This window comes from Pecten maximus, chromosome 8 (assembly GCF_902652985.1).
Source record: "Pecten maximus chromosome 8, xPecMax1.1, whole genome shotgun sequence".
NCBI classification, from domain to species: Eukaryota; Metazoa; Mollusca; class Bivalvia; order Pectinida; family Pectinidae; genus Pecten; species Pecten maximus.
In genome coordinates, this window is record NC_047022.1 from 38,484,076 (window position 1) to 38,496,083 (window position 12,008).

Consider the following 12,008-nt stretch of genomic DNA (forward strand, 5'->3'; position numbering starts at 1 on the left):
TACAGAATAGTGACATGACTTGTGACTTTACAGAATAGTGACTTGACTTGTGACTTTCAGTATAGAATAGAGACATGACTTGTGACTTTACAGAATAGTGACATGACTTGTGACTTTACAGAATAGTGACATGACTTGTGACTTTCAGTATAGAATAGAGACATGACTTGTGACTTTACAGAATAGTGACATGACTTGTGACTTTACAGAATAGTGACTTGACTTGTGACTTTACAGAATAGTGACATGACTTGTGACTTTACAGAATAGTGACATGACTTGTGACTTTCAGTACAGAATAGTGACTTGACTTGTGACTTTCAGTATAGAATAGAGACATGACTTGTGACTTTACAGAATAGTGACTTGACTTGTGACTTTACAGAATAGTGACATGACTTGTGACTTTTAGTACAGAATAGTGACATGACTTGTGACTTTCAGTATAGAATAGTGACTTGACTTGTGACTTTTAGTACAGAATAGTGACTTGACTTGTGACTTTCAGTATAGAATAATGACATGACTTGTGACTTTTAGTACAGAATAGTGACATGACTTGTGACTTTCAGTATAGAATAGTGACATGACTTGTGACTTTACAGAATAGTGACTTGACTTGTGACTTTTAGTACAGAATAGTGACATGACTTGTGACTTTCAGTACAGACTAGTGACATGACTTGTGACTTTCAGTATAGAATAGTGACATGACATGTGACATTCAGTACAGAATAGGGACATGACATGTGACATTCAGTACAGACTAGTGACATGACATGTGACATTCAGTACAGACTAGTGACATGACATGTGATATTCAGTACAGAATAGTGACATGACATGTGACATTCAGTACAGAATAGTGACATGACATGTGACTTTCAGTACATAATAGGGACATGACATGTGACTTTCAGTACAGAATAGATGATGTGGTTCAGGTGTTGTCACAGTTGTCCTCCTGACCATATCTTATACAGTAAAGACTAAAGAGCAATAACATGAGCATTTTCATATTAACTATTAGAATTTAAATTGTACTCAAATGTTTTGTCGTTGAAGATTAAACGAGTAATTATATTATTTCGTCCGGAGAGTTTGGCTGTTCTGGTAATTGAACTTGTTGGAACGTCCTGAATTCAACATCTATTTTGTTTCAGTTTATGTACATACACTGTTTAGGGGGAGTGTAAATGTAAGCTCTGAGTTTTTATCTGGAGCTAGTATATTGTCGATATGATGAAACCGACTTAACAGCCATCATTCCATTTGCATGCATCTGTCACCCAAATTGCATTCATATCGACTATATACTAGGATCTAGTAACGGATCAATATTTAATATAGTGGTTATTTACTTCTGAATGCTGAGGCTTGAATAAGTAACATACTTCAATCTTAATCTGATACCGTCACCATCCACCAAATCAATATATAAAAAAGAGCTACATCAGTTTGTAAATGCAGATCGTCAATATACTCAATGGGCTAGGCTCACTTCGCTCTGTAACATCCTCAATACTCCATGGGTAACGTTCACTTCGCTCTGTGATATCCTCAATACTCCATGGGTTACGTTCACCTCGCTCTGTAACATCCTCAATACTCTATGGGTTACGTTCCCTTCGCTCTGTAACATCTTCAATACTCCATGGGTTACGTTCACTTCGCTCTGTAACATCCTCAATACTCCATGGGTTACGTTCCCCTTCGCTCTGTGATATCCTCAATACTCCATGGGCTACGTTCACTTCGCTCTGTAACATCCTAAATACTCCATGTGTTACGTTCCCCTTCGCTCTGTGATATCCTCAATACTCCATGGGTTACGTTCACTTCGCTCTGTGATATCCTCAATACTCCATGAGTTACGTTCACTTCGCTCTGTGACATCCTCAATACTCAATGGATAACGTTCCCTTCGCTCTGTAACATCCTCAATACTCAATGGGTTACGGTCATTTCGCTCTGTAACATCCTCAATACTCCATGGGTTACGTTCCCTTCGTTCTGTGATATCCTCAATACTCCATGGGTTACGTTCCCTTCGCTCTGTAACATCCTCAATACTCCATGGGTAACGTTCACTTCGCTCTGTGATATCCTCAATACTCCATGGGTAACGTTCACTTCGCTCTGTGATATCCTCAATACTCCATGAGTTACGTTCACTTCGCTCTGTGACATCCTCAATACTCAATGGATTACGTTCCCTTCGCTCTGTAACATCCTCAATACTCCATGGGTTACGTTCACTTCGCTCTGTGATATCCTCAATACTCCATGGGTTACGTTCACTTCGCTCTGTAACATCCTCAATACTCCATGGGTTACGTTCACTTCGCTCTGTGACATCCTCAATACTCCATGGGTTACGTTCACTTCTCCTCAATACTCCACGGGTTACGTTCCCTTCGCTCTGTAACATCCTCAATACTCCATGGGTTACGTTCACTTCGCTCTGTGATATCCTCAATACTCCATGGGTTACGTTCCCTTCGGTCTGTGATATCCTCAATACTCCATGGGTTACGTTCACTTCGCTCTGTAACATCCTCAATACTCCATGGGTTACGTTCCCTTCGGTCTGTGATATCCTCAATACTCCATGGGTTACGTTCCCTTCGGTCTGTGATATCCTCAATACTCCATGGGTTACGTTCACTTCGCTCTGTGATATCCTCAATACTCCACGGGTTACGTTCCCTTCGCTCTGTGATATCCTCAATACTCCACGGGTTACGTTCCCTTCGCTCTGTGATATCCTCAATACTCCACGGGCTATAATTACGTTCACTTCGCTCTGTAACATCCTCAATACTCCATGTGTTACGTTCCCTTCGCTCTGTGATATCCTCAATACTCCATGGGTTACGTTCACTTCGCTCTGTAACATCCTCAATACTTCATGGGTAACGTTCACTTCGCTCTGTGATACCCTCAATACTCCATGGGTTACGTTCACTTCGCTCTGTGATATCCTCAATACTCCATGAGTTACGTTCACTTCGCTCTGTGACATCCTCAATACTCAATGAATTACGTTCACTTCGCTCTGTAACATCCTCAATACTCCACGGGTTACGTTCACTTCGCTCTGTGATATCCTCAATACTCCATGGGCTACGTTCCCTTCGCTCTGTGACATCCTCAATACTCAATGGATTACGTTCCCTTCGCTCTGTAACATCCTCAATACTCCATGGGCTACGTTCACTTCGCTCTGTGACATCCTCAATACTCCATGGGCTACGTTCACTTCGCTCTGTAACATCCTCAATACTCCATGGGTTACTTTCCCTTCGCTCTGTGATATCCTCAATACTCCATGGGTTACGTTCACTTCGCTCTGTAACATCCTCAATACTCCATGAGTTACGTTCACTTCGCTCTGTTATATCCTCAATACTCCATGAGTTACGTTCACTTCGCTCTGTGACATCCTCAATACTCCATGGGTTACGTTCCCTTCGCTCTGTTATATCCTCAATACTCCACGGGCTACGTTCACTTCGCTCTGTAACATCCTCAATACTCCATGTGTTACGTTCCCTTCGCTCTGTGATATCCTCAATACTCCATGGGTTACGTTCACTTCGCTCTGTGATATCCTCAATACTCCATGAGTTACGTTCACTTCGCTCTGTGACATCCTTAATACTCAATGGATTACGTTCCCTTCGCTCTGTAACATCCTCAATACTCCATGGGTTACGTAAACTTCGCTCTGTAACATCCTCAATACTCCATGGGTTACGTTCACTTTGCTCTGTGACACCACAATACTCCATGGGTTACGTTCACCTCGCTTTGTAACATCCTCAATACTCCATGGGTTACTTTCCATTCGCTCTGTGATATCCTCAATACTCCATGGGTTACGTTCCCTTCGCACTGTAACATCCTCAATACTCCACGGGTTACGTTCCCTTCGCTCTGTGATATCCTCAATACTCCATGGGTTACGTTCACTTTGCTCTGTGACACCACAATACTCCATGAGTTACGTTCACTTCGCTCTGTTATATCCTCAATACTCCATGAGTTACGTTCACTTCGCTCTGTGACATCCTCAATACTCCATGGGTTACGTTCCCTTCGCTCTGTTATATCCTCAATACTCCACGGGCTACGTTCACTTCGCTCTGTAACATCCTCAATACTCCATGTGTTACGTTCCCTTCGCTCTGTGATATCCTCAATACTCCATGGGTTACGTTCACTTCGCTCTGTGATATCCTCAATACTCCATGAGTTACGTTCACTTCGCTCTGTGACATCCTTAATACTCAATGGATTACGTTCCCTTCGCTCTGTAACATCCTCAATACTCCATGGGTTACGTAAACTTCGCTCTGTTACATCCTCAATACTCCATGGGTTACGTTCACTTTGCTCTGTGACACCACAATACTCCATGGGTTACGTTCACCTCGCTTTGTAACATCCTCAATACTCCACGGGTTACGTTCACTTCGCTCTGTGATATCCTCAATACTCCATGGGTTACGTTCCCCTCGCTTTGTAACATCCTCAAAACTCCATGGGTTACGTTCCCTTCGCTCTGTGATATCCTCAATACTCCATGGTTACGTTCACTTCGCTCTGTGATATCCTCAATACTCCATGGGTTACGTTCACTTCGCTCTGTGATATCCTCAATACTCCACGGGTTACGGTCACTTCTCCTCAATACTCCATGGTTACGTTCACTTCGCTCTGTGATATCCTCAATACTCCATGGGTTACGTTCACTTCGCTCTGTGATATCCTCAATACTCCATGGGTTACGTTCACTTCGCTCTGTGACATCCTCAATACTCCATGGGTTACGTTCCCTTCGCTCTGTTATATCCTCAATACTCCACGGGCTACGTTCACTTCGCTCTGTAACATCCTCAATACTCCATGGGTTACGTTCCCTTCGCTCTGTGATATCCTCAATACTCCATGGGTTACGTTCACTTCGCTCTGTGATATCCTCAATACTCCATGAGTTACGTTCACTTCGCTCTGTGACATCCTTAATACTCAATGGATTACGTTCCCTTCGCTCTGTAACATCCTCAATACTCCATGGGTTACGTAAACTTCGCTCTGTAACATCCTCAATACTCCATGGGTTACGTTCACTTTGCTCTGTGACACCACAATACTCCATGGGTTACGTTCACCTCGCTTTGTAACATCCTCAATACTCCACGGGTTACGTTCACTTCGCTCTGTGATATCCTCAATACTCCATGGGTTACGTTCACCTCGCTTTGTAACATCCTCAATACTCCATGGGTTACGTTCCCTTCGCTCTGTGATATCCTCAATACTCCATGGTTACGTTCACTTCGCTCTGTGATATCCTCAATACTCCATGGGTTACGTTCACTTCGCTCTGTGATATCCTCAATACTCCACGGGTTACGGTCACTCCTCCTCAATACTCCATGGTTACGTTCACTTCGCTCTGTGATATCCTCAATACTCCATGGGTTACGTTCACTTCGCTCTGTGATATCCTCAATACTCCATGGGTTACGTTCACTTCGCTCTGTGATATCCTCAATACTCCATGGGTTACGTTCACTTCGCTCTGTGATATCCTCAATACTCCATGGGTTACGTTCCCTTCGCTCTGTGACATCCTCAATACTCCACGGGTTACGGTCACTTCTCCTCAATAATCCATGGGATGGGTTCACTTCGCTCTGTGATATCCTCAATACTCCATAGGTTACATTCCCTTCACTATGTGACATCCACAATACTCCATGGGTTACATTCCCTTCACTATGTGACATCCACAATACTCCATGGGTTACGTTCACTTCGCTCTGAGATATCCCCAATACTCCATTGGTTACATTCACTTCGCTCTGTGCCATCTTCAAAACTCCATGGCTTACGTTCACTCTATAGGCTACGATCACTTCGCTCAGTGCCGTCATCCTCGATACTTCAGTGACTATTATCTTCGTTTTGTGCCGTCATCCTCGATACTTCAGTGACTATTCACTTCGTTTTGTGCCGTCATCCTCGATACTTCAGTGACTATTATCTTCGTTTTGTGCCGTCATCCTCGATACTTCAGTGACTATTATCTTCGTTTTGTGCCGTCATCCTCGATACTTCAGTGACTATTATCTTCGTTTTGTGCCGTCATCCTCGATACTTCAGTGACTATTATCTTCGTTTTGTGCCGTCATCCTCGATACTTCAGTGACTATTCACTTCGTTTTGTGCCGTCACCCTCGATACTTCAGTGACTATTCACTTCGTTTTGTGCCGTCATCCTCGATACTTCAGTGACTATTCACTTCGTTTTGTGCCGTCATCCTCGATACTTCAGTGACTATTCACTTCGTTTTGTGCCGTCATCCTCGATACTTCAGTGACTATTCACTTCGTTTTGTGCCGTCATCCTCGATACTTCAGTGACTATTCACTTCGTTTTGTGCCGTCATCCTCGATACTTCAGTGACTATTCACTTCGTTTTGTGCCGTCATCCTCGATACTTCAGTGACTATTCACTTCGTTTTGTGCCGTCATCCTCGATACTTCAGTGACTATTCACTTCGTTTTGTGCCGTCATCCTCGATACTTCAGTGACTATTCACTTCGTTTTGTGCCGTCATCCTCGATACTTCAGTGACTATTCACTTCGTTTTGTGCCGTCATCCTCGATACTTCAGTGACTATTCACTTCGTTTTGTGCCGTCATCCTCGATACTTCAGTGACTATTCACTTCGTTTTGTGCCGTCATCCTCGATACTTCAGTGACTATTCACTTCGTTTTGTGCCGTCATCCTCGATACTTCAGTGACTATTCACTTCGTTTTGTGCCGTCATCCTCGATACTTCAGTGACTATTCACTTCGTTTTGTGCCGTCATTCTCGATACTTCAGTGACTATTCACTTCGTTTTGTGCCGTCATCCTCGATACTTCAGTGACTATTCACTTCGTTTTGTGCCGTCATCCTCGATACTTCAGTGACTATTCACTTCGTTTTGTGCCGTCATCCTCGATACTTCAGTGACTATTCACTTCGTTTTGTGCCGTCATCCTCGATACTTCAGTGGCTACTCACATCTGTTTTCTCTTTGCTGTCATCATCGATAACCCCTGTACACTATTACTTAAATATCTGTACGGGTCTTTTCTCTATTTCACATTTAGAATAAACAGCATGAGTAGAAGACATGCAAGTGACATTCCAAGAGTTGCCTCTTTCCTGAGACGTTACCCAATACACCCCTGATCAGCATGTTTGATATATCTGCTATTGTAACGTGGCTTATACCATGTTTATCTGACAACAAACAGTATTTACTAGATACTATATCACTAAACAGACCGCCACCACGCCGTCAATCTAAGATATATCACGGTCTGTAGGTAATTAGTCTACGTAACGATACATATTGCCCACCAGAGAGGTACAGATTTAGAGAAATATCATTTGAGATGCTTACACGTGTTACCCATACATTTCCTTTCCATGTAAATCCACGACATTTACAGATTTATTTTCGTTATGAGTTATATGTGCAAGATTCAATGAAGATGAATGTATACAAACACTGGTTATATATTTTTGAAAAACACGGCATGCAGCTGTTACCCAATCTCCGATTTCTGTTTCAGTTCTCTCGAAACTGTCCCTGCAATTGACATCTTTTTCATATCGGCAATGTATTTGCGAGTGATCCTATCGACAATGTCCTAATGACAGCCCTCTGATTGACATTATTGACATGTTTTCCTATCGGTAGTGACTGACAACTCTGTTCTCATCGTTAGTGTCTTAATGATAAACACCCCTGTCCCTCGGTAATGTCTTAATGATTTACTTCTCTGTTGCTATCGTTAATGTCTTAATGATTGACCTCTATGGTCCTATCGTTAATGTCTTAATGTTTGACCTCTATGGTCCTATCGTTTATGTCTTGATGATTGACCTGTATGGTCCTATCGGTAATGTCTTAATGATTGACTTCTCTGTTCCTATCGGTAATGTCTTAATGATTGACTTAAATGATGCTATCGGTAATGTCTTAATGATTGACTTCTCTGTTCCTATCGTTAATGTCTTAATGATTGACTTCTCTGTTCCTATCAGTAATGTCTTAATGAGTTACTTCTCTGTTCCTATCGGTAATGTCTTAATGAGTTACTTCTCTGTTCCTATCGTGTATGTCTTAATGATTGACCTCTATGGTCCTATCGTTAGTGTCTTAATGTTTGACCTCTATGGTCCTATCGTTAGTGTCTTAATGATTGACTTCTCCGTTCATATCGTTTATGTCTTAATGATTGACTTCTCTGTTCTTATCGTTAATGTCTTAATGACTAACATCTATGATCCTATCCGCAATGTCTTAAGTCAAATAGCCATAATTCAATTACTGTTGACATAAGGACTAGCTTGGCGTGGGAGGTTCCAAAGTACGTGTGGCGTTGTAGATCATCAGTTATTAATATCGTATGTGGTTGTTTATGATGTCTTGTTGCCTCCATGCTGGACGATCATGAGGTAAAAACAAGTTATGGGTTGGTGGTTTCTCCGTACAGCTGTTGGAGGGGGTTTACGCGATTGTGAATTACTAAAGTAATCGCCTTAAATAACTTGCTTAAAGTCAATTATGCTTAATAACTAAGCAAAATCCATATTGTATGATACTGTGTAATATTAAGCTCCTGTGGAGAACTTTTACCTCCATGTCTTTATATATATATTTAAGTAAATTTAAGCACGATGAATACCAGTCTAAAGAGTGGTTATTCTACATTAGTTGGCCAAGCAATATATGGGGACTGTATATATAGGAACAGAGTCAAATATACCACGGCGTCAACACAAAAGGGAAAAATACACCACGGCGTCAACACAAATGGTACAAAAACACCAAGGCGTCAACACAAAAAGTAAAAATACACCACGGCGTCAACACAAAAAGTAAAAATACACCAAGGCGTCAACACAAAAAGTAAAAATACACCACGGCGTCAACACAAAAAGTAAAAATACACCACGGCGTCAACACAAAAAGTAAAAATACACCACGGCGTCAACACAAAAAGTAAAAATACACCACGGCGTCAACACAAAAAGTAAAAATACACCACGGCGTCAACATAAAAAGTAAAAATACACAACGGTGTCAACACGAAAGATAAAAATACACCACGGCGTCAACACAAAAAGTAAAAATACACAACGGTGTCAACACGAAAGATAAAAATACACCACGGCGTCACCACAAAAAGTAAAAATACACCACGATGTCAACACAAAAAGTAAAAATACACCACGGCGTCAACACAAAAAGTAAAAATACACAACGGTGTCAACACGAAAGATAAAAATACACCACGGCGTCACCACAAAAAGTAAAAATACACAACGGTGTCAACACGAAAGATAAAAATACACCACGGCGTCACCACAAAAAGTAAAAATACACCACGATGTCAACACAAAAAGTAAAAATACACCACGGCGTCAACACAAAGATAAAAATACACCAAGGCGTCAGCAGAAATGGTAAAAAATACACCAAGACGTCAACACGAAAAGTAAAAATACACAACGGTGTCAACACGAAAGATAAAAATACACCACGGCGTCAACATGAAAGATAAAAATACACCATGGCATCAACACAAAAAGTAAAAATACACAACGGTGTCAACACAAAAAGTAAAAATACACCACGGCGTCAACACAAAAAGTAAAAATACACCACAGCGTCAACACAAAGTAAAAATGCCTCACTTACAACAAAAACAAAACGCCAAAATGCCTCACTGCCAGCAAAATAAGCCAAGATATCTCGCTAGCAATGCACAAAGCCAGGATACCTCACTGGCAACAAAAAAAAGCCAAAATGGCTTACTGGCAAGACACAAAGCTAAAACGCCTTGCTGTTAACACAAAAAGGCCAAAATGTCTCACTGTCATTACAAAACGCCTCATCGCCAACACACAAAGCCAAAACGCATCACTGTCAACGCACAAAAAAGCCAAAACGCCTCACTTTCAACACACACACACACAAAAAACACCAAATACCTAACTGTCATCACAAAAAGCTTATATACCTTAATGTCAGCACCAAAGGCCAAAATTCTTACTGTCAATATAAAAAGCCAAAATGCCTGAATGACAAAATATCCTCATGGTTAATTGTCAACAAGGACAGAATATATCAATGTCCATCACAAGGATGGTATATTTCACATGGTCAAACAGAGGGATGGAATATTCCACCAGGTCAAACAAAACGTTAATCATTAAAGATCATTACGAAGCGTTTATTAAGAGATATCTCAAACAAACACGTTAGAATCGATCCCAAGTGCATGAAGAAAAACTCTAAATACTTCTCTAAAAGGTTCAATAATGTTATACTATTTTATAAATATTCTTCTTTCATATCTTGACATGTTGTATAGAGTTTGCCTTTGTGAAATATATTGTAGCTATGTAAGAGTCAGCTGACATCGTCGTGTCAGGTTTAAAAAGTTCGAATTAACTAAAAATAAGAAACACATAAATAAATGAAAATAGATATGTATTCAGGAGTTACATGTAAAGAAATTATTTCCTTTAATTGTAATAAATAGTCTATATTATGAGTTTATACGACTGCAGGCACGGAAACTTACAGTCACACTTCAACCTCGTCAATCGAACGTCAATCCAACAAGAAAACACGGTTAGCACGTATAATCCTAGCAAACACGGTTAGCACGTATGTCACAGAACAGATCGAATACTCCTATCGAGTCCCTGTTCTCTCGTTCACACATAAAGTTGTCAAAATCACTTTGTTTAATACCACAAATATTTCAGCACTGAAACATCGCCGTGTCATGGCGGTCGAGAACGACTCCGAATAGCCTTGAACTGAAGTCAATGGTAATGTGACGCAGTATTTAAATAAGTGACTGAACAATAAACAGATATATTACTGAAAATGGTCAAATATGGGGAATTGAAAATGATTTATATGTGAAAATGGAAGTCTTATGCCCTACTTTAAGTTGAGTGATTTTGTTTAAAGTATCATAGCAGAGAATTTCTTTTTCCGGATGTTGACAATTTGATCACGGATGTCAATAGCTATTGTTTTGTGTAGTTTATATCCGTTAATATATCCGTTCAGTAGTAAACCATAAAAAACTTAGATTACTTTAGACTTATAGTTGTGCCATAAACGAGTATGGCCCTTCGGCATTATACTCAAAAGGATTTTTGTTTGGTGAAAATCTCGAATAAAGAATCTAAATACGAAAATAATGGATGGCTGAGAGATAGAAATTCGGTAATGAAACGAGAGAAAATGACTCTTTCATTGTAGGTGTGTGTAGAATAGGGATATCCATCCTCGGGTTTCGCCACATTTTGTGACCTTCGGGTGGAATGCCTCTATCTTACATACACACGTCATATGAAACAGTGTTATACAATGTAATGTTCACAATCTGGTTCATACTCGTGTACTCATTACGTAACCTTGCTAGATGTGAATTTCATTCTATTTACCTGGAGCTGTCGTTGTGATCTGAGTTGATTAAAAAATGGAATCTCCCTGATATACAGGTGTTTACAGTGTTCCTTTGTCACCACGAATGGTTCATTCCACTGGCTTCCTTCGAATTCAATATCAGTCGGACCATTGTTCAAGGCAGATAGACAAAAATCATTAAACTTAGTTCTCGTCTTTCTAAAGTAAGCTAGCTCGTCATAGAAATCTGGTGGCTGTTGTCCTATTTTGTCTTTGATTTTTTTCAGGAAATGATCGTAAAGGGCATAATCAATACGTGCCCAGTTTTTATACAAGTTTTCTTCTTCTGGTCCTATAGCCAATCGAGGGTCTTTCTTCTGCTTTCGAATTTAGTTTACCATATAGGACGTGCTTTAAGTCCCAGTTTAAAACTCGTCTCATCAACACAATGGACTCGTCAAAATATTCCGTTACAATCACCAAGTCCATTTCATTAT

General features: G+C 40.6%; 1 protein-coding gene across 1 annotated transcript; it reads right to left on the reverse strand.

The window, feature by feature from the left end:
- Nucleotides 1–1,786: 1,786 nt before the first annotated feature.
- On the reverse strand, nucleotides 1,787–5,945 carry LOC117332316 (interaptin-like). Its single transcript, XM_033891202.1, has 7 exons — nucleotides 5,339–5,945; nucleotides 4,597–5,142; nucleotides 4,011–4,400; nucleotides 3,383–3,772; nucleotides 2,942–3,268; nucleotides 2,579–2,806; nucleotides 1,787–2,265 (listed from the first exon to the last, which is right to left on the reverse strand). Exons 1-7 carry the CDS (start codon nucleotides 5,943–5,945, stop codon nucleotides 1,787–1,789), a joined length of 2,967 nt encoding a protein of 988 aa, XP_033747093.1.
- Between the last annotated feature and the right edge of the window lie 6,063 nt (nucleotides 5,946–12,008).

Coding starts and splice junctions, on each gene's coding strand:
- LOC117332316 (XM_033891202.1), bottom strand. CDS start 5,945: ATGACGGCACTGAGCGAAGTGATCGTAGCCTATAGAGTGAACGTAAGC. Junction 5,143..5,338: donor TATCACAGAGCGAAGTGAAC/GTAACCATGGAG, acceptor GTGGTGTCACAG/AGCAAAGTGAACGTAACCCA. Junction 3,269..3,382: donor TATAACAGAGCGAAGTGAAC/GTAACTCATGGA, acceptor AGGATGTTACAG/AGCGAAGTGAACGTAGCCCA.